Source organism: Malassezia pachydermatis, assembly GCF_001278385.1.
Source record: "Malassezia pachydermatis strain CBS 1879 chromosome Unknown scaffold1, whole genome shotgun sequence".
Taxonomy (NCBI): Eukaryota; Fungi; Basidiomycota; class Malasseziomycetes; order Malasseziales; family Malasseziaceae; genus Malassezia; species Malassezia pachydermatis.
Window position 1 is genome coordinate 1026139 of NW_017253138.1, and position 27700 is coordinate 1053838.

At 56.3% G+C, this 27700-nt stretch overlaps 19 protein-coding genes across 19 annotated transcripts; 9 read left to right on the forward strand and 10 right to left on the reverse strand.

Annotated features, from left to right (window-relative positions):
* Positions 1 to 175: 175 nt before the first annotated feature.
* On the reverse strand, positions 176 to 861 carry Malapachy_3467 (prefoldin subunit 3; the record flags this gene model as incomplete). The annotated part of the gene is made up of 5 exons (XM_018137935.1): positions 176 to 364; positions 397 to 495; positions 537 to 648; positions 684 to 760; positions 805 to 861. 5 exons carry the CDS (start codon positions 859 to 861, stop codon positions 176 to 178), a joined length of 534 nt encoding a protein of 177 aa, XP_017993498.1.
* Positions 862 to 1061: 200 nt separating this feature from the next.
* Malapachy_3437 (60s ribosomal protein l28) lies at positions 1062 to 1805 on the forward strand (the record flags this gene model as incomplete). The annotated part of the gene is made up of 4 exons (XM_018137906.1): positions 1062 to 1187; positions 1216 to 1343; positions 1383 to 1462; positions 1684 to 1805. 4 exons carry the CDS (start codon positions 1062 to 1064, stop codon positions 1803 to 1805), a joined length of 456 nt encoding a protein of 151 aa, XP_017993751.1.
* Positions 1806 to 1966: 161 nt separating this feature from the next.
* Malapachy_3479 (fog: zn-finger) lies at positions 1967 to 2454 on the forward strand (the record flags this gene model as incomplete). The annotated part of the gene is made up of 2 exons (XM_018137947.1): positions 1967 to 2118; positions 2145 to 2454. 2 exons carry the CDS (start codon positions 1967 to 1969, stop codon positions 2452 to 2454), a joined length of 462 nt encoding a protein of 153 aa, XP_017993556.1.
* A 586-nt stretch (positions 2455 to 3040) lies between these two features.
* Malapachy_3466 (hypothetical protein) lies at positions 3041 to 3478 on the reverse strand (the record flags this gene model as incomplete). The annotated part of the gene is made up of 1 exon (XM_018137934.1): positions 3041 to 3478. One exon carries the CDS (start codon positions 3476 to 3478, stop codon positions 3041 to 3043), a length of 438 nt encoding a protein of 145 aa, XP_017993497.1.
* Positions 3479 to 3627: 149 nt separating this feature from the next.
* On the reverse strand, positions 3628 to 7074 carry Malapachy_3452 (beta and beta-prime subunits of dna dependent rna-polymerase; the record flags this gene model as incomplete). Its single annotated transcript, XM_018137921.1, has 1 exon — positions 3628 to 7074. One exon carries the CDS (start codon positions 7072 to 7074, stop codon positions 3628 to 3630), a length of 3447 nt encoding a protein of 1148 aa, XP_017993661.1.
* Positions 7075 to 7218: 144 nt separating this feature from the next.
* Malapachy_3433 (ngg1p-interacting factor 3) lies at positions 7219 to 8108 on the forward strand (the record flags this gene model as incomplete). The annotated part of the gene is made up of 2 exons (XM_018137902.1): positions 7219 to 7273; positions 7300 to 8108. The coding sequence occupies 2 exons, from the start codon at positions 7219 to 7221 to the stop codon at positions 8106 to 8108; spliced, it is 864 nt and encodes a 287-aa protein (XP_017993747.1).
* Positions 8109 to 8157: 49 nt separating this feature from the next.
* Malapachy_3445 (hypothetical protein) lies at positions 8158 to 9657 on the reverse strand (the record flags this gene model as incomplete). The annotated part of the gene is made up of 1 exon (XM_018137914.1): positions 8158 to 9657. The coding sequence occupies one exon, from the start codon at positions 9655 to 9657 to the stop codon at positions 8158 to 8160; it is 1500 nt and encodes a 499-aa protein (XP_017993613.1).
* A 307-nt stretch (positions 9658 to 9964) lies between these two features.
* Positions 9965 to 10563, forward strand: Malapachy_3442 (endoplasmic reticulum protein; the record flags this gene model as incomplete). The annotated part of the gene is made up of 2 exons (XM_018137911.1): positions 9965 to 10033; positions 10063 to 10563. 2 exons carry the CDS (start codon positions 9965 to 9967, stop codon positions 10561 to 10563), a joined length of 570 nt encoding a protein of 189 aa, XP_017993610.1.
* Positions 10564 to 10738: 175 nt separating this feature from the next.
* Positions 10739 to 12174, forward strand: Malapachy_3438 (mt-a70-domain-containing protein; the record flags this gene model as incomplete). Its single annotated transcript, XM_018137907.1, has 3 exons — positions 10739 to 10930; positions 10958 to 11073; positions 11100 to 12174. The coding sequence occupies 3 exons, from the start codon at positions 10739 to 10741 to the stop codon at positions 12172 to 12174; spliced, it is 1383 nt and encodes a 460-aa protein (XP_017993754.1).
* Positions 12175 to 12220: 46 nt separating this feature from the next.
* Malapachy_3484 (domain membrane protein) lies at positions 12221 to 13354 on the reverse strand (the record flags this gene model as incomplete). The annotated part of the gene is made up of 2 exons (XM_018137952.1): positions 12221 to 13296; positions 13324 to 13354. The coding sequence occupies 2 exons, from the start codon at positions 13352 to 13354 to the stop codon at positions 12221 to 12223; spliced, it is 1107 nt and encodes a 368-aa protein (XP_017993465.1).
* A 394-nt stretch (positions 13355 to 13748) lies between these two features.
* On the reverse strand, positions 13749 to 15263 carry Malapachy_3444 (dihydrolipoyl dehydrogenase; the record flags this gene model as incomplete). Its single annotated transcript, XM_018137913.1, has 1 exon — positions 13749 to 15263. The coding sequence occupies one exon, from the start codon at positions 15261 to 15263 to the stop codon at positions 13749 to 13751; it is 1515 nt and encodes a 504-aa protein (XP_017993612.1).
* Positions 15264 to 15481: 218 nt separating this feature from the next.
* Positions 15482 to 15990, reverse strand: Malapachy_3487 (hypothetical protein; the record flags this gene model as incomplete). The annotated part of the gene is made up of 3 exons (XM_018137955.1): positions 15482 to 15663; positions 15696 to 15740; positions 15768 to 15990. The coding sequence occupies 3 exons, from the start codon at positions 15988 to 15990 to the stop codon at positions 15482 to 15484; spliced, it is 450 nt and encodes a 149-aa protein (XP_017993468.1).
* Positions 15991 to 16423: 433 nt separating this feature from the next.
* Positions 16424 to 17440, forward strand: Malapachy_3429 (serine threonine protein phosphatase ppe1; the record flags this gene model as incomplete). The annotated part of the gene is made up of 2 exons (XM_018137899.1): positions 16424 to 16660; positions 16694 to 17440. 2 exons carry the CDS (start codon positions 16424 to 16426, stop codon positions 17438 to 17440), a joined length of 984 nt encoding a protein of 327 aa, XP_017994150.1.
* Positions 17441 to 17510: 70 nt separating this feature from the next.
* Positions 17511 to 17980, reverse strand: Malapachy_3464 (hypothetical protein; the record flags this gene model as incomplete). Its single annotated transcript, XM_018137932.1, has 3 exons — positions 17511 to 17587; positions 17617 to 17830; positions 17876 to 17980. 3 exons carry the CDS (start codon positions 17978 to 17980, stop codon positions 17511 to 17513), a joined length of 396 nt encoding a protein of 131 aa, XP_017993499.1.
* Positions 17981 to 18253: 273 nt separating this feature from the next.
* On the reverse strand, positions 18254 to 18919 carry Malapachy_3459 (choline-phosphate cytidylyltransferase; the record flags this gene model as incomplete). The annotated part of the gene is made up of 2 exons (XM_018137927.1): positions 18254 to 18701; positions 18735 to 18919. The coding sequence occupies 2 exons, from the start codon at positions 18917 to 18919 to the stop codon at positions 18254 to 18256; spliced, it is 633 nt and encodes a 210-aa protein (XP_017993665.1).
* A 1592-nt stretch (positions 18920 to 20511) lies between these two features.
* On the forward strand, positions 20512 to 22296 carry Malapachy_3472 (hypothetical protein; the record flags this gene model as incomplete). The annotated part of the gene is made up of 1 exon (XM_018137940.1): positions 20512 to 22296. The coding sequence occupies one exon, from the start codon at positions 20512 to 20514 to the stop codon at positions 22294 to 22296; it is 1785 nt and encodes a 594-aa protein (XP_017993565.1).
* A 214-nt stretch (positions 22297 to 22510) lies between these two features.
* Positions 22511 to 24175, forward strand: Malapachy_3431 (26s proteasome non-atpase regulatory subunit p58; the record flags this gene model as incomplete). The annotated part of the gene is made up of 3 exons (XM_018137900.1): positions 22511 to 22754; positions 22783 to 24014; positions 24044 to 24175. The coding sequence occupies 3 exons, from the start codon at positions 22511 to 22513 to the stop codon at positions 24173 to 24175; spliced, it is 1608 nt and encodes a 535-aa protein (XP_017993676.1).
* Positions 24176 to 24253: 78 nt separating this feature from the next.
* Positions 24254 to 24844, forward strand: Malapachy_3478 (transcription subunit of srb subcomplex of rna polymerase ii; the record flags this gene model as incomplete). The annotated part of the gene is made up of 3 exons (XM_018137946.1): positions 24254 to 24522; positions 24548 to 24628; positions 24658 to 24844. 3 exons carry the CDS (start codon positions 24254 to 24256, stop codon positions 24842 to 24844), a joined length of 537 nt encoding a protein of 178 aa, XP_017993557.1.
* Positions 24845 to 24875: 31 nt separating this feature from the next.
* Positions 24876 to 27452, reverse strand: Malapachy_3463 (rna-binding domain-containing protein; the record flags this gene model as incomplete). The annotated part of the gene is made up of 2 exons (XM_018137931.1): positions 24876 to 26405; positions 26565 to 27452. The coding sequence occupies 2 exons, from the start codon at positions 27450 to 27452 to the stop codon at positions 24876 to 24878; spliced, it is 2418 nt and encodes an 805-aa protein (XP_017993502.1).
* Positions 27453 to 27700: the final 248 nt, after the last annotated feature.

The window sequence follows — 27700 nt, forward strand, 5'->3', positions numbered from 1 at the left end:
GGATCGTCAGAACAAAAAAACGTAGGGCCACCTCCACAATCGAAGAAGAGCGGCGCCAGGCGGTGGCCAGCGCGTGTCGTACGGGAATACATAGGATGCGTGACTGTGGGTATGAACAAATCTATGAGATGGTGGACGCTTCAGCTTTGCGTCTGCGTGTGAGATGACATGGAACCTACAATTCACGACGCCGCTTCACGTCCCAGTTGTGCACGCGAGCTGTGTTCACTTCCATGGTCGTAATTTGATCACGGAGGAAGCCCAGGTCCTTGTTGGCCAAGTCCAAGTTCTTCTTCGCCGTGTCCAGTTTGTCTTTTAGGAGCGAGATTGCTTCGTCAATTTCGTACGAAAGCATGACGTTGGCCTAGCGTGAGTCACATGAGAACAACAACGTACACCCAGCCACAAGTGCACACGATCCACGGGATCCAGCTCCGCACGAGCGAAAAGAGTATCATTCAACTCGAATGTCACTTCTGTCGGATCAGGGTGTTCCTGTGATGAGTTCGTATACGGAGGATGGCAGGCATACGTACCTTTCGTGTTTTCAGGAACTCGACCATCTGCAATGTCTTGGAAATATCGGGGATTTTCTGCTCCAGTCCTTTTCTGCGCTGTGCCGTGCTCATTTCCATAAACTTGTACTTGCTGCATGGTAAGTTCAAGCTTGGCCGGCCACCTACGAGATCGCGTCTTGGAACTGCTGAAGGGTCGGCATGACATCCTTATCAGCCCCGCCAATAAATTCAGCGACATCCGTCTTGCACGTAAGAAACCAGGCACGCACACTATGCGCTTACATACCACAAACGGTGCGGTGGGGATCCCGCGTGCATTCGAGTCGCCTTGCGCACTGTCCATCGCGATCGCACACGCCTTCAACAACGAGCGCACCGCACGCCGCGCCCACGCGCCCACGCTCCTCCCCCGACGGCGCCCTGCGCACATGGCGCCACGTGGATGCTCGCAGGGAGCCTCTACATCACGTGCTCTTTGCAGTTCTGAAAACGAAGGCGACCTGGATGCTCACGGCGGTTCACTACCATCGACACATCGCCGTTATGTCGACGCAGGATCTCCAGTGGCTTCTTCTCCGCAAGTCGAACAGCTTCCTTGTGAAGCAGAAGGGTCTCGGCCGCGTTTTCTCGCGTGAGCCGGGTAATGTCGCTGCTCTCCACAGCTACAAGGTATGTCGCAAGGGAGTCTCACATGAAGTACTCCGGCCTTGTCAACGACAAGTCGGTCGGTATCGTCCCGGCTGCTGGCCGCGGTGTCGTTGTGTCGACCCGCAAGCAGAAGGTGTCGCCGAACGCCATCAAGGGCTCGCGCAACTCGACCACTGTGTATGTATCTACACGGACGTGCGTTTCTAACCTCGACAGGAAGGGTGGCTCGCGCCGCGTGGCTGGTGCTGTGGCTAACATGGTCGCCAAGAACGGCTACCGTGCTGACCTGCGCAAGCGTACGTATAGACACATTCCGAAGCTGGATGGTGGGTCGTGAGGAAGCGAACGACCATGGCATCACGCTAGAACCCCCCTGACAGGCACGACCGATGACGGGCCGGGCGTATTTGTGATGCAACAGTAGTCAGGGTCGTTCCTTCTACGGTAGGCGGTGCACATCCTCACGCCCTCCATGCCAGCTTGGAATCAGCCCCACAGAACGTTACTAACTTGACAGCTGCTGTGGCCCGCGCTACTGCCATTGTCAACGCCCAGGTGCGCAAGCCGCGTGTCCAGCGCGTGCGTGCCCCGCGTGGTGCCGCTGCTCGCAAGGCCGTGGTTGCCGCTGAGGAGCAGTAAACGGTTGTATACTCTTCCGTCCAAAATATGCTAGTTATTTACATTGGATAGCAATGTAAAAGCAACATGCCCATGATATTATAGGTGCGAAGCGGGTGGCTCTGTAGACCCACGCGGCCAAGGGCTCGCCAAGTGGAGGAGGCTCTTGCGCTGCTACGTCGATGGGAGGCGAGTCGCGATTGTCGCCGCCCGCGACGCCCCGGACGACCTCCGCGAAGGCGCGCCATGCAGCGCCTTCTACGCCGTCGGGCATTGTAGAAGACGCTTCGACGAAAGCACGTGTGATTCCTGCTAGTGTGCGAGCGGACGGATCGTACGTATGAATCGGCTAATGCAAAGTGTACGCAAGGAACGTAAAGTACGGCCTGGGTTCACACCTTCCGAAGACATTGCGCGTTTCCGGCCCTCGCGTCTACGTGAAAAAGAGGGAGAAGCACCGTCGCCGCGACGCCGTGGCGTGAACTGGATGGATGTGGCGGCACACACGACGCCTCGGCGGCCTCGTGAGGAGGCCCGGACAACGCCGTCCAAGGCGGCGGGTCCAGCGCCGTCGGCACGCCCCTCTACCTCTCCCAAGCGCACATCCAGCGATATCGACGCGCTAGAACATCAATTGGCATCACTCTCTATGGAGGGCAAAAAAGCATAGCGTATATATACAACTGCATCGTTAGTACACTGCCTTGATGGAGTCGTAAGCAAGGCCATAGGTCAGTTGGTGCTGCCAGGTCAGTTTCCGTGCGCGTACCTACATGCATGTTGTAAGCTCGGCTCACAGCAATAGCTCGCCATGCTTTGTCTATGGTATAGAATCATCCTTCCCAAGCCTTGCGTGGACGAGAATACGTACGGGCTGCGGGTATCATGAGGCATCTAGTCGTTAGTCCTGCTCACGCATGTCCAAGCTGAAGGGATCATCGAGAAGATTACAGAATCTTTGGCCATCGCTGCACAGCCACTAACGAAGCGCAGCCGAGTACGCAACCCGCCACGGACCCTCGTGCAGTGCGTGCAGCGATGTACCTCAAAGAATGGATGTACTTGTTTTAATCCTGGACAGCTTGGCATGGTTCGATGCGTACCATCTGTGGGTTAGTCAAGTCCTTGCCAGGCGCCGGCGTCATGCGTCATTCAATGGTAAGCTTGGTATAGGTTGTCCACCAGGGCGAGACCCATTCGGAAGCAGAACTGAAAAGAACTTGAATCCTTCGCGACGCCGGCTCATATACGTACCATTAGGGTGGGGGGTACGAGGGATCGACCCATGTCGGATCCAGCAAAGGTGCCTGGCGCATGGTCCAGATCGTCTCGCTGGACCGAAGGCCTTGTCGAGCATGCGCCTTGATTTCGGCACGGCGAGTGAGCCATGCATCGCGTCGCTGCGCAGGCTCCAGCTCGCGCGTCGTCAAGCAGAACTTGAAGTCTTCGCGGCGCGGCGAGCAATCGCCCACGGTGCCGTAGCGGTACACATGACGGAACTGCGGGCCGAGGGCATAGCAAGTGAGCCATTTGTCAAACAATGTCAAGCACGACGGGACCTCCTCCAAAGGCGTCTGTGCTGCCTCCAAGGCCAGCTCCTGCTGCCGCATGGTATCAAAGTCAGGACGAGACGACGCCGATGGCGCGTCTGGCGTGGCCTTCGCCGAGGCGAAGCGCGAAGCGACCGCACCCATGACGGTCGAAGGAAGAAAACCCGCGGTGCGCCCTCTGCACGTGATGTGCACGCACGCCGGCCAGGGCGAAGCGAAAGACACGCAGGCGGCGGCCGTTACGAAGGTGGAGACGACACTACGGAGGCCACTACCGAGGGTATACGAGACGCCTACACGGCGTCTTCCAGTACGAGGCGTGGGACGACCTGCATGGCCATCAGTTCCTGGAACAGGAGCTTGGTCGCATAGGGCACTGTGAGTTTGACCACATGTTTCGAGCTCTTGCAGTAGCCACAGTAGCCATTGTAGCCTAGCAAGCCACACTTTTCACAGGCATTCACGACAAACGCATCGGAGCTGACCATCAAGCGCTCCAGCAGCAGTTGCGTAGCACCATAGCCAATCAAGCAATCACGCTCCATCTCACCGAGACGCAGACCACCATCGCGACTACGACCTTCGGTGGGCTGGCGCGTAAGCACGGCGCGTGGGCCGCGTGCACGCGCATGCATTTTGTCCATGACCATGTGCTTGAGTTTTTGGTAGTAAATGGGCCCAAAGTACACGTACGCCTCGAGCGGCTCGCCTGTCATGCCGCTTGTCATGTACTCTTTGCCGCCGTAGTTGTATCCATTCTCCACGAGAATGCGCGCCATATCTTCCACTTTCGAGCCGCCGAACGCTGTACCGTACTGCAACGCGCCGCTAATCACACCGGCTTTGCCGGCAAGCAACTCAATCATCTTGCCTACCGTCATACGCGAGGGGAAACCGTGAGGATTCATGATAATGTCAGGGCAAATACCGTCGTCGGTGAAAGGCATATCGGCCTGCGGCACAATCAAACCACACACACCCTTTTGACCGTGGCGCGAGGAGAACTTGTCGCCCAGCTCGGGCCGACGCGTCTGCCGAATCAGGGCCTTGACCAGCGTCTGGTCCGAATCGGTATCACTAATAAGCACCTGGTCGACGTAGCCTTCGACAGGGGCCTTGTACGACAGCGGCACACTCTTGTACGACACTGTGGAGCTCATCACTGTGCCAGCACTGTTGTCGTTCGCATTGGCCGGCACCTGCTTGTTGACAAAGACGTCGCCCGGCTCCAGTCGCTCCCCCGCGCCGGCAATGCCGTCCGCTTCCAGGGCTTCAAAGCGACGGAGCGGCGTGCCATGTTCGTCCAGCGGCGCGTCGGCCAAGCGATCAAACGTGCCATTCGCATACTTGCGCAGCACCGTCGACTGCTTCCGCATGACCTGGCATCGTCCGAACCCGCGATCCAGCGACGCACTGTTGAGCACAAGGGCATCCTCGATATCGTAGCCTGAGTAACTCATCACAGCGACCATAGCATTCTGCCCTGCCGGCAATTTGTCGTACCCAATCAACTCAATCGCACGTGTTTTGACCATGGGCTGCTGCGGGTACACCATAAGGTAGAGCAATGTATCTATGCGGTTCAGCTGGTTGTACCCAATAGCACCAATAGCTTGCTTGCCCATAGCACATTGGTACGTATTGCGTGGCGACTGGTTGTGGTGGGGGTACGGAATCAGACCAGCGACAGCGCCGAGGATCGTGAAACACTCAATTTCCAGGTGCGTCGTATTGGCCTTGATGCTGTGCTCAAACAGCGCAATGTTCGAGTCGCTTTCTTCGTTCACGTCCAAGTACTCGACCAAGCCCTGCCGCAAAAAGTCGTCAAAGGTCATGTCGCCCGCCTGCAGTTGCTGGATGTGCTGCGACGTGACTTGCGGACGGCCCTGCTCGACAATGATCATCGGGCGGCAAATACGACCTCCGTCGGACGCAATGTGAACCGTCTGGTGGTGGGCATTGGTATAGATGCCGACAAACTCGGACATGTGGCCCGCTCGACGAAGGCGGCGGAACTGCACGACAAACTTGTGCGGCGTATGCGTCACGCCCAAGACATTGCCGTTGAGGTACACAATGTACGTCGACGGCTCGTAGAGTTCAGCGCCCGTAAGCAAGTTGATATCTTCCAAGCCGAGCATGTAGCACAAACGTACAATCGGCGCCTCGTTTACATCGGTGGTAATGTGCGTCATGAGCGCCAAGTTCTTGACCAGACCACACGCCTCGCCTTCAGGCGTATCAGAAGGGCATAGCATACCCCACTGCGACGGCTGCAGCGCACGAGGGCCTGACACTTTGCGTGTCTTCTCAAACTGACTGCTGATACGCGTCATCATACCCAGCGCACTAATGTAGCTCAAACGACTCAGCACGTGCGTCACACCAGCACGCTCCATCTTGAATCGCTTCAAGCTCCAGTTGCCCGTCGATATCGCACGCACGAACCCGGCAGTAATGTAGTCACCATGGTAAAAGAACTGGTTGTACGCATCGAACTCCGCTGTGCGATTGGGTTTCTTCAGCACCTTGTCAATGTTCGTCTTCAAGTCATGATTGAACTTCTTGAACAAGTCTTCAAAGAGCAGCGCGAGCAACTGCCCAGCCAACTCCAAGCGCTTGTTACCGACATAGTCGCGATCGTCCACTTTCGACTCGTCAATCATGCACACCAGCACACGACGAACCATCGCGGCAATGTACATGGCCTTGTTGCGGAAGTCGCCATGCTCTACAGGCACATGCGCCATAATCACCGAGGCCAGCACGTCCAGCGCCTCGTCGCTCGCGGATCGTCGTAGACCTGCCCCACGCCGCAAGATCTTCACACGCGCGCCGATGTAGTCAAGCGCCTGCCGACGTGTAAAAATGCCCAGCTTCGCGGCCTTTTCCAAGTTCACGGCAAACAGCTCGGCGTACTGCTCGTCGTGCCCAGCGACCAACTGAAGGATTTCCTTGTCGGACTGCAAGCCCAACGCACGGAACACAATCACAATGGGAATATCTTCATGCAGCGAATTGTGCTTGACATAAATCAAGCCATGCTTCGTGAGCACGTACGACTTGGATTTGCGCTCATGCGTCGACGAGGTGACCGACGCCTGGACGAGGCCTTTGCGGCTGTCTGCCTCGACAATAATACGGTTCTTCGACAGCTGCTCCTGTACAAGAATCACTTTTTCCGTGCCCTTCACGACAAAGTAGCCACCAGGGTCCAGCGGGCACTCATTCATACGTGCCAACGCCGCATCGTCCTGGCCAGCGAGCCAGCACTTGTTGCTACGCAGCATGACTGGCAGGCGCCCAATCGGCACATTCTTACGTCGCACAATCTTACCGCCTCGCGTATACTCAATGTCCACGTAAATAAACGCACTGTATGTGATATCACGCAAGCGACACTCATGCGGCGTAATGCTGCGGTCAATCGCATCAGGATCCGCCCGTTCCGGATGTCCGACGTGGATGTCCGTGTATTTCAGATAGAACTTGGGATCAATATCCGACGTCACGCGCTCGTTGGCCCGGATAATGTTTTTCAAGTCCACGTCGACAAAGTAGTTGTACGAATCAATGTGTTGCTTCACCAGGCCTTTGACTTGCAAGTATGCCGGCAGAAGAAGCCACTTGTCTTCAATGGCTTTCACGGGATCGGCGAGTCCCTTTCCATGCCATGCAGCCTCGCTCATCACCTGCGCCATGGCATCAGCGTGCGGCCCACGCGCTGCGCCGAGATCCATCCTGCGCGTGTGGAAGGAGTGCCAGACGACCTCGCCGTTAGCCACGGCCACGGCAGGCCTCCGACGACATTTTTTGCACGGCACGTGATGTGTGGAGGGGCGTGCGTACGTCCGCCCCTGGCCTTCGCAGCGTTCCCCACGAAGATGGCACGCGAAGATCCGATTTTGGACGACATCCTCGCCTGGTTTGATGCTTTTGGTACGTAAACGTCCTCTGACACACAGCGCCGACCAAACTGGCAGGCTCTTGGGACAATGTGGGCTTGATTGCCCAGACGCCGGTGCCGCGGACTCACCGCCGCGTATTTCTAGCCGTGGATCTGACGCCGGCCGTGGCGGACGAGCTGCTGGCCCGCACAGATATTCATACAGCGATCGTGTACCACCCTGTGATCTTTGCGGCGACCCGCAAAATCACTATGGCCGATCCCCTGCAGCGCTCGATCCTGCGGTGCATTGCTGCGGGCATCCACATCTACTGCCCGCACACGACCATTGACGCGTGCCGACAGGGCATCAACGACTGGCTTATTGCTGGCCTCTCGCATGCATGGGAGAAGGAGGCGCCAGCCGATGACGAGCTGTACAAGGCCGTGCAGTCCGCGCGCTACACCATTGTCGAGCCGAACGAAGACGACCCTGAGTTTGGTGTAGGTCGCGTGGCGTCGTTGCCGATGCCATGTACGTGGACGACCCTTATTGCCCGTGTCAAGGCACTCTTGCGTATTCCGCATGTGCAAGTCGCTCCCGCAGCGAATGTGCGTGGCGATACCAACGTGTCGACCATCGCCGTGTGTGCAGGCTCCGGTGGCTCGGTGCTGCGCTCGCAGACGAACGTCGATGTGTGGGTCACCGGCGAAATGGGCCACCACGAAATTCTCGCAGCCAATGCGCGTGGCGTGTCTGTGATCCTCGCGAACCACACCAACACCGAGCGCCAGTACTTGCGCGACGTCTTGCAGTCGGCCTTGATCCATGGTGGGTTCGACGTCGTGGTCTCTGACACCGACGCCGACCCGTTGCAGGTCGCCTAGTTGTAGAACAAAAAAAACTGTCTACGTAGCGAATATATATGTACCTATACTAGGCAGTGCTCTTCGCCGCCTTGCCCGCCTGGCCATCGCTCAGCAGCACCACAGCGTACTTGCCGGAGATGCGCCAGCCCAGCTCCTCTTCGTCGAGCTTTTGCGAGACGTCCAGAGGCACGTCAACCACGACATCCGACTTGATCGTACGCAGCGAGGCAACAGGCGGCGCGCCTTCTTCACTAGCCAGCGGGCCAATCGCCACATCGAAGGGCGTCGATGTCGGGGCCTGGCAGTCGTACGTCAGCTTGCGGTGGTTCAAGTCGCCCTTGAAAATCACCAGGTTGCTCTCGCACAGGCACTGGAACAGATCCGGCGCCTCTGTCGAGATCTCCCAGAATGTGTAGCCTGAGCACCAGAAGGGGTGCTGCTCGTAAATCCACTTGCCCTCCTTCTCGTACTGCTTCCAACGACGGCCCATCGTACGCAACGACTCAATCTCCGCAGGATCCGCATCAGCGAAGAGGGCGCCATAAGTCATGGTATTCAGCAGCCAGCTCCAATCCTTGCGTGTCACGTCGGAGACAAACCACGGGATCCGCTTACCATGGAAGTGCACTTCCCGCGCAATGCCTGCCTGGACAAGCCAGTCAGCATACACACAGTCACAGTACAGCTCGAAACCGGCATTGTCCAGGACGAAATCAATGCGGCCATTCTGGATCTTGCTAACCAGCTCCCACAAGCGCATCAAGTGGTTACCGAGAATGTTCTTCTCTGTCGCAGCCAGATGCTCGCCACCTGTCGACTGAATTTTCTTAATATCCTCCTCTGTCATGTTAATGAGCAGCGACAAGTCCGTGGCATTGCCCCACAGCGAGATTTGCGTAAGCTCCAGGAAAAGCAGCTGACGCATACACTCACGCTCCTCCGCCGAGATGCCCTCAGGCACCGTGGGCGGTACGGCAAAGCGCGTCGATAGCTCAAACACGGCCGCACCAGAACGACCGAACGTATCGCACTTCTGCCGGAAAAATACATCGTACTTCTCCCAGTAGCGCGAAATGGAGAAGCACTCATGCAGACGGCGGTACTTGTACGCCTCGGCGAACAGCCATGGCGCATTCATAAAGTCCTTGTCGCGGAAGTACTTGGCAATGGCCTTGTTCCACAGCGGCACATCGCCCTCGCCATCGTCCTTGATTGGGCGAAGCTTCTGGTTGGTCTGCAGCTCCTCTTTGAGACCTTGCATACGCTCAATGCACTGCAGAAGATCCACAATCCGCTCCTCATCCCACTGCTCGTTGAGCGTCTTGTACACATCATCAATAGCCTTGCCAAGAATGGTCGGGAGACGCTTGCCCATGGTCTCATGCGCAAACGAGTATTCGTGATAGCCACGGTACGCCGGCCACGGTGGGTTGTTGGGATCGACACGCGAGGCAGTGCGAGGATAGTTCGAATCGCCCTTAAAGTGATCATGTTTCGGCGGGAGATTGCCTAGGTTAAGCAAAGTCCTACTAGCAGGACGGGCAGACATGGGAGGACGCTGGGACATGGTGAGCAAACAGATCGGTGTGACGTACTCTGTGCCACTCCGTTTGGGCCAGCGCCGCTTCGCTTGGCGCGCCTATAGGGTCCGCTGCCCCCCGTGCGCGCCGCACGTCGCCGCGGGGCTAGGGGCACACACCTCGGCCGTGGTGCACCGTGCGCATCACGTGATGCCACCTGCCCAAAACCGCCGTTTGCCCGCTGGCTGGCGGGCGGGCGGCGGTGGGGGCGGCCACGCGGGGGCGTCGCAAAAAAGCCGCTCTTGAAGGCGGGCGGCGGCAAGGAGGCTAGCTCCTTTCTTTCCTACATTCACCATGACGCTGTACTATTCGATTGTGTTTGCCCTCCTGATCCTGGAGATGGCCATGTTCATGCTCTTGATTGTACGTACACGGGAAGACTAACATAGTAGGTGCCTCTGCCTTTCTCGGCGCGTCGTAAGCTGTTCCGTTTCCTTGCCACCAGTGAGATTGTTGGCCAGATTAATTACTGCATCCGTATCACCTTTATTTTCGTCGCTGTGCTGTTCATCGATGCGTTCCAGCGCATGATGAAGGTCTCGCAAGAGTTTAAGGTCGCTGAGGGTCGGGAAGGTTTCCAGGACTTCCGCACGGAGACCAACTACCATGCCAAGAAGTTCTATGCGCAGCGCAACGTGTATCTTACAGGCTTTACGCTGTTCCTTAGCTTGATCCTTGCGCGCACGCACTCGCTTGTGCTGGACCTGATCAACACGCAAGAAGAGCTCGTTGCGAACAGCCCCACCAAGGCGGTCTCGGGCGACGTGAAGAAGTACCAGACAGAGATTGAGACGATGAAGAAGCAGATGCAGCAGCAGCAGACGGAGTACAACCGTCTTTCGGACGAGCTGGCTAAGGCTCAGTCCAACGTCTCGGACAAGAAGAGCGACTAATTTTTATCGTACATACGTATAGGATAATTTATACACCTTTGGGCTCTCGACCGAAAGTGCGTGGGGACACCTTGCCACCGCCGGACGGGCTTGACATTGTGGAGGCCATCTCGGAGCTGCGACCGCCTCGCCGATCTCACTCCACATTTCGTGGGCGACATTAGAAGTACATGGCATGAAAGATCGCGCCGCGTACCGTGCCGATGTTCGTGCACGGCATGCAGCCATGCTCGAGGGGGTCAAGAAGGATATACCACAAGCTGCATCCACCATAAAAGCGCGAGCACATGCGCGCTGGGGCTACGTGGATCGTGAACGTACCTCGACATTCCGGTCGCCCACGCAGGCCATCCTAGGACCCAACTTTGTAAGTCCTGTCGTCCGCTCACCACAGTATCCCGATGACCAAACGATTCGGAATGACTACTCCATGCACTTTGTCGATACAGGTCTCACGACCGTGCCTGGTGCGTGGATTCAAAATGTTACGCGGGAGACCCGCTTTATAGAGTAGGTACTCTGCTACGCTGACGCAGACACCCAAAACTACGACGTCTCTTAGAACTCAAGGCGGACTTGGTGCGGTATACTGCCATTCCACCCACCTATTTCCCGATGGACCTTCGCTCATGGCTGACACAGCCTACGCCGTCTCTGGGCGTTTTGGAAGCCCTGCAATACGATGTGATTGTGCTCGATCCGCCGTTGACATCGTATGCGTGGGATGCGCCCCAGGATGCCTCTGCTTGCTGGTCGTGGGACGACATTGCACGCCTTCCGATCCCGCGCATCGCCTCGCGTGATAGTTTCGTGTTCTTGTGGGTCGGCAGTGGCGCGAGTGATGGCTTGGAACGAGGCCGGGAAGTGCTGGCACAATGGGGATACCGACGCTGTGAGGACATTGTATGGGTCCAAACAACCGATCAAACGAACCGTGTACAACCGCCTTCGTCGCTGCTTGCTCCCAGTGTGCAACATTGTTTGATGGGCATACGCGGGACTGTCGTACGCAGTACCGACTCGTTCTTCGTGCACTGCAATGTCGATACAGACGTGCTGTTATGGCCAGGCGAGGCAACACACGCCGGCGGTCCCATCTCGCCCATTCCCAAGCCGCCCGAAATGTACTCTCTCATTGAAAATTTCTGCTTAGGCACACGGCGTCTGGAACTCTTCGGCACGAACCGCAATATCCGGCCAGGATGGCTGACCATCGGCCAAGAAGTCGGGCCACAGGCTCCAGGATGGGATGCACCAGAGAGGCTTGCCGCGATACCGTTCCATCCTGCGAGTTACTTGCGCTACTTTGCGTTGGATCCACCAGGGTGTCCGTTGCATGCGCGAGCCAATTTGCTCCCGCATTCCGACGAATGCGAAGTGTTGCGTCCACGTACACCGCCGAGTCGGCAGGATCCTAGCGAGGCATATACCATCTCGTACTCGGCATGGCATACACGGCCGGTACGTCGTCAGCCGCCACGGAGTCAATTGCTGGGCCAAGGCGCTGGCGGACGCGATACGGTCAGTCGCCGAAGTGAAAGTGAGCGATTTAGTGGGGCTCAAGCGCAAGTCCTTCAGCGTGGCCAGCAAGAGCAACGATTCAGTACGTGAACAAAACAGAAAGGGTATCACTATGTAGGTAAGAAGGGAAGTAGCATCAGTTGGCTAAATCTTTCCGACGAATGAGCAGATTGCGGCCAGGGCTAAGACCAAGGAACGTCGGCTGCGCATCGTGCAGGACATCCGAATCGCGTGTATAGCCCAAAGCCTCGTTGAGAACGTGAGGATGTAAGTCTGGACGAGAGCGAGTGCGACGATGAGTCGGTTTGGTGGGCTGCGCCGGCTCCGTGATCGAGCGTGCCGACGTGCCGACAAGCACATGGGCTACGTCGACGAGCGAAGAGCGTGATCGTTCCATGAGATCGGCCATGGAACGACGCCGTGGAATCTCAGGCACAGGCATCGGCTCGCCCAACTGCGCTGGCGATGGAGACGTGCTGGGCTCCTCTACAACAATGTGAGGCGTTGTAGGGACGGGACTTTCCGTAGGCCGAGAACCAAAGTCCCAGGTAAGCACAAACACGCCGATAAACGTGCATGTGCATCCTAATGAAAAGCCGGTAATGGCGGGCCATCGCAGCTTGGCAAAGTCGTGGTACAAAATTGAGGAGCCAACAATCGTGGAGACCGTAAAAAGGACAAATTGCGTTGGTATGACATGACGCGAATCAAAGCGCTGCAGCGCGCCATTTAAGTACGCGAGTTGTAAAAGAGCCGTAGACACAAGGACGGCCAGCAAGACATAGAATAGCGGCTCGTGTAGAATCCGAGCATCGTGGGCATGCACGACAAACGACGAGACGCCCTTCGTCGCAAGGACAGTGAACCCGCCAAATACGCCACACACGCCCACATGCACGAGAATCGAGCGACGTCCGATCGACGTGTGGCAGGCCATCATAAGACCAATGCCCAACGCAAGCATCAAGAGCGCATAGACCACAAACGTGGGACACGCTAACGCCGACCAGAGCGCGGGCGGATCCATCGGCTCACTGCCAGAGGGACCGATGCTGCTGACCACAGCCACAGCGCCAAGGATGGCGAGCGCAATGCCAAGCAAGTCAGAGTGTGTCATGGGCTCATGAAGAAGTGCCGGCGCGATGATCACATTGGAGAGCAGTGAGACAGCGCCCAACGGAGAAACGAGCGAGGCAGGCGCAAAGCCGTAGGCTGCGTATAAGTAGCAAGAATACGTACACAAAAAGTTGCCAGTCTCGCCCAGGCTCATAAGCCCAAATCCGAGCCACCATAGTTGACTGCGTAAGTACGAAGGGCGAGTCTCGGTAGAGAGGAGAGGGATATGTTCCTCCCCCCCGCGTTCACGCCCTCTCGTCGGCGTGTACGACTCGTCTAAGCGCTTGTGCGCTAGCTTCTGGCAATTGAGCGCAAGTGATATAAGGACATTGCTGCATACAGTAAAGCAGATCCCGATCCACCATCGTTCTGCCATGACTCGGCAAGCAGCGCAGCGCAGGCCCTGTCGTAATCTAATCGTTTGTGGGGGCCTTGCCCACTAGGGACCGCGCATGTCTCACGCAGATCGGGCCATCGGGCGTCGTCAGGCCATTTCAGCGCACTATTCACGAACATAAGGACGTACGAACTAGACATACTACTTGCCGTTAGAAGTGGATCGGCTTGTCGTAGGCGGCCATAGCACCCTCCTTGAACGCCTCCGAGAGCGTCGGGTGAGCATGGCACGTGCGAGCAATGTCCTCGGCACTGGCCGAGTACTCCATCGCCAAGCACGCCGACGCAATCATCTCACCGGCGTTCGGGCCAATAATGTGTACACCCAGCACACGGTCCGTCTCCTTCTCCACGATAAACTTCACAAAGCCCTCCGTCTCATCGTTGGTCTTCGCACGCGAGTTGGCAAGGAAGGGGAACTTGCCAATCTTGTACTCGACGCCCTCTTCCTTGAGCGCCTCCTCGGTCTTACCGACCCAAGCGACCTCCGGATAGGTGTACACCACCGAAGGAATCACATCGTAGTTCACGTGGCCAAACCCTTTCTTAATCAGCTCCACGGCCGCAATGCCCTCCTCCTCGGCCTTGTGCGCGAGCATAGGACCAAAGGTGGCGTCACCAATGCACTTGACACCCTTGCACGACGTGTTGTACTCGTCGTCCACCACGACACGACCCTTCTTGTCGACCTCAACACCCACGGCCTCCAGGTTCAGGCCCTCAGTGACCGGACGACGACCGATCGAAAGAAGCACCACATCCGCCTCAAAGTCGACAGCCTTGCCATCGCTCTTGGACTCCGCCTTGACAGTGACCTTGTCACCGTTCTTCTCCACGGTCGACACCTTGGTGCCCAGATAGAATTTGAGACCTTGCTTCTCGAGCGTCTTCTTGAACTGCTTGCCGACCTCACCGTCGACACCCGGGCCACCAATGGCGTCCTGGAACTCCACCACAGACACTTCCGCACCCAGGCGGTGCCACACGCTGCCCAGTTCAAGACCGATCACACCACCACCGATCACGACCATCTTCTCCGGGACCTTCTCCAGCGAAAGCGCGCCCGTGGAGCTGACAATCTGCTTCTCATCAATCTCCACACCAGGGAAAGGCACCACCTCACTGCCAGTCGCGATAATAATGTTCTTTGCTTCGACCTGCGTCTTGTTACCGTCGAGCAGCTCCACGTCCAGCTGGGTAGGCGACGCAAAGCTGGCCATACCCTTGATATAGTCCACCTTGTTCTTCTTGAACAGACCCTCAATACCCTTGGTCAGGGAGGTGACAGACTTCTCCTTGGCCTTAAGCATGTTGGGCAGGTTCAGTTCCACGCCGCTCACATCAATACCACGCTTCTTGAAACTGTGCAGCGTGTCGTGGTAGATGTGCGAGTTGTTGAGCAGCGACTTCGACGGAATACAGCCCACATTCAAGCAAGTACCACCGAGGCTGCCACGCTTCTCGATACATGCTGTGCGCAGACCGAGCTGGCCAGCCTTAATAGCAGCCACGTAACCACCAGGGCCGCCACCAATGATCACCACATCGTACGGATCAGAGCTCGAGGCCATACCACGAGCCATAGCAGGCACCACGCGCGGCAGGCTCATAGGCTGCATGGCGCGCATAGGCACCGCAGAGCGACGAGAGAGAATAGAGCCCAGCATGTTGTACCAAGCAAAGTCGTCGTGGAATGAAGGCAGAGTTTGGGGCGCCCGACAGCGGGCACTGGCTGGCTGGCGGCGTCCGCCTAATTTAATTCCCCAAATGACCCGATATGGCCGCCGAGACCTACCGCCCTCGCATGCAGCGCCAGCGCACAGACCTTTTCATGCGACGTGGGGCGTTGGCTAGATGGCATCGAAAGAGGTAGAGCCATAGCTATTTACTTACGGTCTACCACACTAATCGAGAAGAACCGTGGCGCGTGCTCATCGTGCGAGGTAGAGCTACTTTGGAGCGAGGGAGTGCCTGCCGACGTCCCTGCGCCAGAGGTAGTTTGGCGTTTGCGGTCGGGATATTTGTCTTCGAGCCAGTCAGCCACGTACAGACCGGCCAGCGAAAACCCTAGCGTCAAATATCGCGTTAGAAGAACGTACCAACTGCAGCCAGACCCATTACAATACGGACACGTGGCGTGATGGCTTCATGTTAGTTGGTTAATGACGTACACATCCAGCTCTCCAACACAGACTTATTGGTACGCGCTTCAGACCATTGGTCCAAAGACTTGGCAAACTCTTTGAGTTTCTTGGTATTGTCAATAGGCGCACCTTTGCCCTGCGTACGAAGGCGCTGCATACGCTGTGTTCGTGACACTGGCGTAGAGGACTCTTCTTCCGGTGGACGGGGATCGTTAGCAGCTGCTTTAAAAACCCGCAGCGTCGACCACATGATGCTCGCCTGCCACACCAAGAGAGGCTGTAAGGTGATGGACGGCCGAAGAGCGTGCGTGCAAATGGCCTCCACTTGACTGCTGTGGCCCAGGCGCTAGGAGCGATGCGCTAGATCCCCAGCACAAGAGGTTGGAAGGCGAGTACACCCACACTGCAGGCCAAGCATGTGGGCTATCTACAGAGGGTGTCAGCATCTGCATATCTACGATCTATCACCTCAGACTATAGCGATGCGTAGGGGAAAGACGTCCTGCGTCCTTGACATTCGATCTCACGTGTCGGGGTTGAGCGGTTGGGAAATATGCACGAAAGTAGACCACCTCCATTGGCCGGCCCTAGGTCTGATAGCATCGCCCTTCTCGTTTCGAAGCTAGGCTGGCTTTCCTGTTGAGAAGCGTCTCTTTCGATCTACGAATAGGGCACACGCAAGTATGGCTGTAGGGAATCCAGACACTTGGATTGCGCAGCTGCGCGAATGCAAATATCTCCCCGAGGAAGACATGTTGCTTCTATGCGAGCAGGTTCGGCAAATTATGCTGGAAGAAAGCAACATTCAGCCGGTGTCGAGCCCTGTAACGGTATGTGGTGACATCCACGGTCAATTTTGGGACCTTCTTGAGCTCTTCCGTGTCGGTGGCGACTTGCCTGACACGAGCTATGTTTTTATGGTACGTGCATTCCCTCGTGACTCACAATGACAGGGTGATTTTGTGGATCGCGGGTTCTTCAGCTTAGAGACCCTCTCTCTGCTTATGGCTCTAAAAGCTAGATATCCGCACCGTATTACTTTACTGCGTGGTAACCATGAAAGTCGTCAAATTACGCAGGTATATGGCTTCTACGATGAATGCATGCAGAAGTACGGCAGCGCGAGCGTATGGAAGAGTTGCTGCCAGGTGTTTGACTATTTGAATATCGCCGCCATCATTGATGGCCGTGTTCTCTGTGTGCACGGTGGCCTGAGCCCAGAACTGCGCTCCCTGGACCAGATTCGTACGATTATGCGACTACAGGAAGTCCCGCATGAAGGTCCCTTCTGCGACTTGATGTGGTCCGATCCGGAAGAGATTGAGACATGGAGCGTTAGCCCTCGTGGTGCTGGCTGGCTCTTTGGCCGTATGGTCACAAAAGAATTCAATCACTTGAATGGATTGGAGCTTATTGCTCGTGCCCACCAACTTGTACAGGAAGGATTCAAACTTATGCATGATAACAACATTGTGACTGTATGGTCAGCCCCGAACTACTGTTATCGATGTGGCAATGTGGCCTCTGTGTTCCAAGTCGACGATCTGCTCGAAGTCGATAACAAGAAAACCGACAGTTCGGATGAGCAGCAGCAAGGCTCGCGCTTCAACTCAACTCACTTCAAAATCTTCGATGCAGTGCCTGATCAAGAAAGGATGCACCCTACACGAAATAATACAGCATCGCAGTACTTCTTGTAAAGTCCAGCGGAGTGCATTGACTCTTGTAATAGTATCTCCAGCAAAAAGTATGGATTTCAGTACTAAGACTCTACAGTCCCTCGTGGGTCGGGCCGCGGCCCTGGTCACGCGTAGCGTAGAACTTTTCCAAGAAAGTCTTGGGTGTGGCTGTCATGGTTAGCGTACATTGTACATACCCGGCGCCTCCTCCTCTGCGAACAAACGCATCACATGAGGCGTCTGCTTCCAGGCGTTCATAGTCTCCTGGTACTCCTGGTAGCCCTTCAGCAAGAGCACGTCGAGCACAGCGACATCCTTCACGTCGCGGTAGCGCTCAAACATCGAGCGGATCTTGGCCCGCATTAGCGCCGGGGGCACATCAATAGGGTACAAGGCGCAGATTTCGGGGACCTAACGGAGGTATAAGTAATCATGCCCTCCGATTCAAATACGTACCGAGCGGTAAAAGTTGCGGTATAGAGAGCGAGCGCGGCTCTGAGCATGTGCTAGAGACGTAGACACCTGCGCAGCCTTGGCCAGGCGAGCTGGAATAGTCGTCATGGTCTCGTACGTGGGTGAGTATAGCGCTCTGTGGGCCGCCGATGAAACGGCGCCCGGCCAGCCCACGTGGAGTCACGTGAGCCACTGAGTCCTGCCAGAACGCTCGGATATGTCAGGCACCTCTACATCGACAGCTCTGTCATGGTGTCAGACGTGCGTATATAGGTATGGAAAGGAATAGAAGAGGGAATGTTATCTGGAACAGTACATATAACATACACGCTGTTGAGAGCGTGTGTAATTTCGTAGCGCCAGCGTGCGCATGCATTTCTATTAGTGCGCTGTAGATGCGAGATTCGCTTCGCCAATCTTGACTAGCTTACCATCCAGCTCGCCTTCCCGATACATAGTCACAATGCGAGCGACAAGATCGCTAGTGCTCACGCCTTCTGTACGACGTGTAGGCAGGAACTTGCCAGCCTTCTTAAGCCAGTCGTACACATCCGCGCTGGCTTCTCCACCCGCGGCCATAGCATAGGGTAGCTCATCGTGCGCCACATAATCGATTTCAAGTCTGTCTATCAGCTCCTGGTTGATGACCCATGGAGCATCCTCGAGAACTTCGTCGACCCAGCGACAGTTCCGCACAGCCTCGTAACGTTCGCAAGAATCCAGCATAGGGCGGTTCTTATGTGTAGCACACAGCTCGGACGATACGACACCCACAATTAAATGTACAGACGGGAAAGACAATTTGGCTTGACGAAGTTGTAGAGCATGGCTAGACATGTAAGTAAATAAAGAAGGTACGTACGCATAATGGAAGAGATCATAGACACCATCTGCATAGATTCGGACAGGACGGTCCGCTGGAGGGTAGTTAATCTTGTATGGGCGTTCCGGACTAGGCTCAAAAATTGCCGTGTGCACCCATGCACGAATGGACTCTGCTGTTGCAATGGGGGCAAGGCGACGTTCGTTCGACGGCTCTTCACCCATAATTTCATGGAAGGAGCGGGACGTAGCTTCCTGGGAAGAACGGTGTCCCTTCTCTGCAGAGAACGTCACAGTGCGTCCTCGAGATACGGCTGCAGGTACCTGATTCTCTAAGACTGGCTGCATATGTCAATAGACGAAGGTCTTCCGAGCGCACAGGACGCAGACGCGGGGCTTCACGTGGTTGGGAGCGGTACTACGTACGATGGGCCCCGGGGCCGCATGGGCCAATTTCCATGTGCACGTGAGGGTCGATCTAATAGGACCTAGTAGGCCCAATGCAAATCCCTGGAACACAGCACGTCGTAGTACGGCTGCATGTACCGCCACGGCACGCGACGTTAGCTGTGCTCGAGTGCGACAACAACGAGGGGTATGCCGCCAACCTTTGGTGCTGCACCTAGATGTCCGCGATGTCAGGACCGTGTATATGCTGCAGAACAGGTCATAGGACCTCAGTCTAAGATGTACCATAAGCACTGCTTAAAATGCACGGTATGCAATCGGCGGTTGGACAGCATGTCACTGCTAGAACACAATGGCGAGCCATTTTGCAACAATTGCCACCGTACATACCTTGGCCAAGGAAAAGATCAGTTTGGACGAGCTGTGCCACTTCGTCCAAGCATTGATCAAGCAACAATGCCGCTCCCGAAACGGTCTGTTTCTTCATCGACGCCGACCTCACGATCTATACACACGGTTTCATCTTCAATCTCGGCTCCTAAAATCGCATCTTCTACATCCACCTCTTCACCGGGACAACGCCGTCCTTTGCCCTCGGTTCCATCATCGACCAGCAAAGAAAATGTCTCTTTTTCCTCGGAGAAGAGTTCTCACAGTCTAGGATCAGCATCTAGTTCGTATACGGACTTATCACGTTTGTCGCCCAAACAAACACTACATACCCAAGCCCCTCAAATGCTGCAATCGACACCGTTATGTGCGCGGTGTCATACCCCTGTGTGTACGTATAGTCGAGCTGACAAGTTGGCAGACTTTGCTGAACAAAAGCAAGCGGCGGGTCGTAAATGGCACCGTGGATGTCTACGCTGTGACGGATGTCACGCGTCGCTGGATCCCAATAAGGTAGAAGAAGGTCCCACGGGGTTGGTGGACCTCGGTTACGCAAATACGTGGTGTCGTGCTTGTTATTCGAAGGTATGGGCCAGAAATTATTTCATTGTGCATGACTAACCAAAATAGCGTTTTGGGCCCAAGGGGATTGGTGTGGCTGGCCTTTCATTTCCCAAGGAACGCTAAAAATTTAAAATCCTCTGTAGTGTTTCTTGGCGCTTAATGGGGGGTTCCTTCCGTGGAGTTCCAGCGAATCCGAGTTGCACGCATAAATGGGCCATCCGTTCTTCACGGACGTCCGCGCATGTGGAGCAGCGGAGATAGGCCACATAGCACAAAAAGACGCCACGAGATCGTGACTCTCACTTGAGCCTTCCCCTAGTTCAGAGTTTCGTGTGTTTGCCACTTTTTTCGTGTGTGACCATACCTCGATTTGGTGGCCGTGAGTACACAAGACTCTTGACACAAGTACAGTGTTCACATCCATTTCTATTGTCAGCCACTCTAGGTACAGTACGATGGCACCTTGGCGAGAACTTCGGCGGGAATTTATGCAGTCTCTAGCTGCGCATGAGCCGAGCACAAAAATGCCCGGTACCATTGATTTTGATGATGGTGCGGGCTCGCGCAAATCCTCCATATTGGATAGCTCTGCGCATGTTGTATCACCCCAATCGTCTATGACATTGCGGGACACAAAGGACGCGCCGGTTGTGACAGTGGATCAACCAACCACGGATGAAACGAAAGGAGCACCTGTCCACCGCGCTGTTCCAGAGGTACTAGTGATTGTGCATCCGAACCCGAAGAAGCAACAGCACCATCCATACAACTTGCAGGTGCAGTTGGTGCACAACAAGCGGCCCAAGACAGACTCTGAATCATCGCACAATAGCGATGCTGAAGATGCAGAGCTTCACCATCGTCGAAAACGGGCTTCCTCCTTCTCCTCTCAGCAAAGTGTCCATTCCTCAGCATCGGAATCGTCCTCTTCCTCGTCCGCCTATGGACGACGAACCATTGCCCTCTACAACCTCGATTATCATCACATTCGCTCGACACAGGTCCTGGACGCTGGCACGGATCAGCATGTGGCAAAATTTACCAAGAAAGGGATTGAACTTGTGGACTTTGGATTACTTGAGCCACATGATATCTCGATACATACTTCCCACTCCCCGGAATCCAACGCGGCGCCGTTGCCGATGCACGATTCCGACGTTGAGCATGACTCGGATAGTCATGGACATGAGTGGCACGAGGACGATGCTACTTCGCACCGAGGCGGGCCTCGTTTGCTGACCAAGATGAAACATATTGGTACGCAATTGCGTGCTAAACATCCAAGTCCTACACGGCTCGGCCCCTCCAGCGCTAGTCTCCATCGCTCTGGATCGGTACGAAGCAATGTGTCGACAGCGTATCCGGAATCCTTGCCCGAAGAAAACGAGGCATCAATGACTGTACGCCCGCCATCGATGACAATGCCGCGAAGCCCGATCCCTCAAGCGATACCCTGTGGCGGCGTGAGTCACAGCAAAGTTACAACGTCCTACGTGTGGGAAATCAAGCATTTGAACCGCTCACACAAGCACCGCAACGAAGCCATGTACGAGCAGATGCTTCGCAAGATCATTCGAGATGTGAATGCCGATTCCCATACCCTCGTAGAACTGGCCTCCCGTGCGATTTTGGAGCGGATCTGGGTACAGTTCAACCCGAAAGGACGAAGTGGGAAGGCTGTCGCACCTCCGCCAGCGAAGCACATTGTCGTATGGGTAGAGTGGGTTCGTGAATGGAACGGTGGTTTGGACAATACACAGAACGTGTACGACCCCTTTCAGTACATGCACCACGCGTCGCCCTCGTCTGCGGCAGGCTCGCCATTGCTTCGCCCGCATGATGCGAACACTGGTATCACTGATCCTGCATTGGATGTGCATGCTGCCGACCATGAGCCTGGGAAGGGCTCTACCACCCTGACGCAATTCCAGTACGTCAGTCAATACCCACGTACGGAGTCGAAGGATCCTAGCGAGGCGCTATGGACGTGCTACCTAGTGCTGGATGGCGACACACGTGTACCGCTTGGCCGTATGTTGCCAGCGCCAAACCACCCTCTCGTTGTTAGCGAGCTGCTTCTCCCATCGCCCATGCCCGACTTGAGCTGCAGTGGCCTCGGCCCGGACGGCAAAGGATTTACACGCGAAGAGCTGCGCGATATTGTCACGACCACCGCGTTGCACATGGTGCTTCGCGAAGCGATTGGATGCCTTAATTGCATGGTCAAACACCGGCATTAAGGAAGATGAACGGACACGACATGAATACGATATAGATACACTCTCCTAGTTTATGCCCATCCTTTCATGCTGCGTAGGGACACGGTCCTGTGGGCGGTAGGGATTAGTCAGCCGAGCCACGCGAAGGGGCTGATCGAGCAGAGCGAACGCGCGGCGTGCGTCGCAGTCCCACGCAGGTTGTTACGACGACGTCGACGACCAATCTTCTCACGACATGGCGCTGACGTCTGGCGATAAGCCGGTAGAAAAGCAACCTGATGTGCCGGCCCCACCAAACCCCAAGATGCAGTACTTGACGCTCCTTCGTCATAACCTTACGCTCCTGAAGCGTAGTGTGGCGCATGTGGAGCAGCGGTACACTGCGCGTGTGCTTCGCTCGCTGCCGTATGTGCGTCGGCAGGTCCAGGAGAAGGCGGACGTACTTGCGTGCATCGTGAGCGAAGGCTTGCCTGAGTCCGGTATGTATATATGTCTCCTCACACTTAGTGTCGGCCCGTAAAGAATTGCTGGCGTGGCTGCCGGCGCCTTATGCGCCTGACGCCCCTTCCACGTCAAGTGACCAGGAGATGGCCGTGGATGAAGAGACAAAAACAACGCCCAAGCCAAAACATGCCAGCGACGATGCATGGGACGCCCTCCCAGAGTTGGTCGCCTACCTCCGCCTGCTGGTCGTCGCCTACTTGATCGATCAGCCGAGCCAACGGGAGAAGGCTATGCAGCTGTGTGCCAAGGCGGTGGATGAGACAGTGAAGCAGAACCGACGCTCCCTGGACTTGCTCAGTGCGAAGCTCGTGTTCTTCTTGGGTCGGTGCTACGAACTGAACAAGGAGCAAGGGCTGTCGGCGCTGCGCGATACGTTGTTGGCCCTGCAACGCACATCGTCGTTGCGTCATGATGCCGAGACCAACGCCACTGTCCTCAACCTGCTTTTACGTATGTACATGGTGGAAGGCAACTTGTACGATCAGGCCGACAAGCTGGTCGCGCGTGCTCCGTTCCCCCGCACGAAGGCCTCGAATCCGCAAGTCGCTCGCTACGATTACTATGTCGGCCGCATTCGTGCTGTGCAGCTCAACTATTCCGAGGCACATGCGCATCTGCAGCAAGCAATTCGGCGTGCGCCGCAGCAAGGCCTGCTCGAGACGCGGTCTTCGACGCAGCAGGACAGCGAAAAGGCCTCCACGTCGCCTGCTAAGCCCTTGGCCGCCGGCTTTTTGCAGACGGCGTACAAGCTGCTGATCATTGTCGAGCTGCTCATGGGTGACTTGCCTGATCGCGCGGTGTTCCGTATCCCGATGCTTCGTGCGGCGCTGGCATCGTACCTGCCGATTGTGCAGGCGGTGCGTGTAGGTGACTTGTCGCTCTTCCAGGCGACGCTGCACAAGCACCAGGACTTGTTCCTGCGTGATAAGACATACTCTCTGATTCTGCGTCTGCGTCATAACGTTATCAAGACAGGCATTCGGCGCATTTCGCTGGCCTACTCGCGTATCTCGCTGGCGGATATCACGCGCAAACTCCATCTGGAGTCGGAAGAAGATGCCGAGTACGTCATTGCCAAGGCCATTCGTGATGGCGTCATCGATGCGCGTGTCGAGCATGACAGTGCTACTATGGTCTCGAACGAGGCAGTGGATATCTATGCGACGAACGAGCCGCAGGCACAGCTGCAGCAGCGTATTGACTTTTGCTTGCAGCTGCACAACGACAGCGTGAAGGTATGTACGCTACAGACTAACCATGCTAGGCGATGCGATACTCGCTGGACAGCCATCGCGAAGAGCTTGCGTCAGCGACGGAAGCGCATGAGCGCGAGCGTGAGCTGGCGAACGAAATTGCCGATGGCGATATGGACGACTCCGAGGAAGAGTGGCCGTAGTAGTTGCCGTAGGTAGACCACGTGGCATGAGCTCTCCGCCCCTCCCTGTGCCAGTGTTCGACTCCACTTTCGTCGTCCATGGCGCACGAGATGCAGGCGGCGCCTGTGACGCCGACCAGTGCATCGCCCTCGCCACCGGGTGGGAGTCCTGCTGCGGCAGCCACAGCCGCCGCGACAACAACAGAGCCACCGGTGGCAGACGGTAGGACGCCATCCATGCCTGTGGAAGAGAGAGTCCGTCGCGATCTCGAGCAGCGCACACGCGGCGTAATTGATGCACTTTACCAACTTGCTGCGCGTGTAGCCGATGGACGTGATGATGTGCCGCAAAGCGTCGCAGACAATGTGTATGTGGTGTGTGACTTACCACAGACAACATGTCGTGCATGCCATCGCGCAAATAGATGCAATGCGAGGTCATATACATACCCAGATTCCCAAAGACGTCATGGAGTACGTATGCGTGTCATACACTTACCCAGCCTCGTGGACGCCGGTCGCAATCCGGATAGCTATACGCGCACATTTATAAACCGCTTAGCCAGTGAGAATCAGTACTCGCTGGGCCAGTACCAGTCCATGCGAGCCTTCCGCGATCAGCTGGGCGTCGCGCTGAGCGACGCCTTCCCATCCCTGAAGCCCAGCATTGAAAAGGCACAGCGGCCATAGCGTACATCGTATACTACATATGGTACATACATTATTCATCATCGTCGTCGTCGTCGTCGTCGTCGTCCGCCTTGCCTCGCTGAATGGCTTCGGACATTTGCTCGGTGCTTAGCCGGATCTTGGCACGCTCGCCGACAGCCGCATGTCGATCCGCCTCGCTCACAAACGACTTGCGTGTCTTGGCCCGCAATTCTTCCACACCAGCGGTACCTTCTGCATCACCCGCCCATTCCAGGACCAAGTGACGACCGAGCAAATGCGTGTGCCGCAAAGCAGCCATGGCATTCTCCGCCTCGCGTCGCGACACAAACTCCACAAACGCAAAGCCACGCGTACGTCCATGCACTTGTTTCGGGAGACGTACACTCTTCAGCTGGCCATGCACACTGAACAGCTCACGAAGATCCTTCTTCGTCGCCTCAAACGGCACATTCTTCACCAGCATCTTGGCCGTCGGCGCTCGTGCAATCGGCGACGCATCGTCCGCATCATGGCCACGTCGCGTGAACGAAATAGAGAGAGTATGTCCGTCCAACACATGGTGGTTCATCGCCTGCATGGCCTGCTGCGCTTGCGCGGCGCTAGCAAAGCCCACAAACCCGTAGCCCATACTGAGACGTTGGCCTGGGTGCTTGGCATCCGCCTTGGTTTGGACGCGCGCAAACACCATACCGTCCAAAGCGCCAAACGCCTCCGCCAAGCGCTCGGACGTCGTAGCAAAGCTGAGGTTCTTCACGTACAGCGTCGCCTCGGCTGCCGATGCCGTAGGGGTGGCCGACGACTCGTCGACGCCCAGCAAACCTCGACTGGAATCCGGCGCAACTTTGCCTTGCACGCCCGAAATAATCTCTGTAGACGCACGTCCATCGCGGCGCGGCAGGAAGCCTACAGGCGCCTTTTCCAGGTACAACACGGCGTCGCGGAACCGCTTGTACGCCAGGCCACGGAACGCAGCGCGTGCTTCGTTGACGACAGGCATTTCCACCACTGCAATGGTGTTCGATGGCGGGATCAAGACGCGGCCTACGTCGCCGTACTTGGCAAACAAGGCCCGAATCTCTTCGCCTGTTGTGCCGTACGGAATGTTCTTCACAAGAATGGTATCGTCCGTACGTGCCTTGACATTCTCCAGCGCCTCAAGATGCATGCCATTGTCTTCAAAGAACTGCTTTGTCTCCTGAATCACGCGCGTTTCCGCAAGTGCCAAACGCACAGCGGGGCTAACCTGCGTATCCTCTTCGGCGCCCAACAACGTCGCCTTCGATACACCTAGCCGATCGGAGATCGACGTAGCCACCGCATCGCTATTCATGTACAGCATGCTCCAGTTAAAGTCTTTGCCAGCTTGGGCACGCTTCGACTCCAAGCGTTTCTGCTTCAACGAGGCGGCCGCCGTAGGTTTGGGCGCCAAGTCCACGGCTGGCAGCACATGCAAGAGACGTCCTTGGAAAATCGCACCGTCTCGCGCACGGTAGGCGACCAAGGCATGCGACGGGTCATGAAACTTGACAAAGGCCAGACCTTTGGACGCCTTGGTCGACGCATCTAGAGGAATATGAACCTGGTTGTTAGCGTCTGTCATACAAAACGGAGGGCCGGCCATGAGTCAGAAATATCTACTATCTTTTTTCCCAGTATTGTCTCCGCATACAAAATGTCGGTTGTCCCTATACTGCGAGTCATCCTGTAGGCCGGCCCTGTCGTAAGGAAATATACGTACATGATCCACGGGGCCGTACTGCCGGAATACAGCCTCCACATCGTCCTCTGTCGCACTAAACGGCAAATTGCGTACAAACAAACGGCCCGACGCCATGATGGTATCCACGTTCTCTTCGTCCTGGCGCTGCTGCGCCTCCAGCTTCGCACGTCGTCGCTCCGATGCAAGGCGCTCCGCTTCGGGTATCTCATCGTCGGACGCAGGCTCGTCCTCCGCCTCCTCCGAGTCCGACTGCTCAAAGGTCGGCGGCGGCGGCGCACTGTCTTCACCGGCCACCTTGTGACGCATACGCCGACGCATGTACTCCAAATCACTCAACTCCTCGTCAGCAGCAGCGCCATCCGCCGTCGCAGCGACGAGCGGCGCCGGTGCAGGCGCCTTGTCGTCTGCCTTTTGCTTGCGCTTCTTCGCAGGCTGGGCACCTGAGTCGTCGAGAGCAGACGCTGTGTTCGCATGCTCCAAATCCTCGTTGTTCTGCCACGACTTGCGCTTCAACTTGGGGGCCATGACCGATAAGAACTCTTCAAACGAAGCGCTTTTCTCGGTGCCTTTCTTCGGCTTGGCAGGCGCCGACGACTCGGCTGGCTGCGCTCGGCCCTCTCTGGCTTGCCTCCGAGCTTCCTTGTGAGCTTGCAAGTCGCCATCGTTGATCTGCTTGGCAAGAGCCACCGACATACGCGAAGTATCGATGTATGTCCGATCAAAGTACGCCCGAGCCGCCTCCGCCTCCGCCTCGGTACGAAACCCAACAAACCCAAACCGACGTGACGTGCCATCCGGCCGGCGCATCAGCTTGACATCGGTCACGGTGCCCTTTTGTGCAAAGTGCTCACGAAGCCTGGCATCCGTGAGGTAGCTTGGCAGCCCCTTGACAATCAAGCGTGACATGCTGAGGGTGCCAAGCAAAGACGGACAATCGTGGCACGAGCGAAGAAAAAGTGGCGGCGGCCACGCCCAGACCGTCCAAAAAAAAAATGGCCAGCACGTGATGCCAACCCCCCACGCGTCGAGCGTGTCGTGAAGCGAGGCGAGGGCTACGTCGCTCAGCATGGGCCGTCGACGACAACGCCCGGCGGATCGTAGAGTAGTATACTAGAGAAACGTAGAGATCGTAGTAGTGTAGCGTGTGCACATGA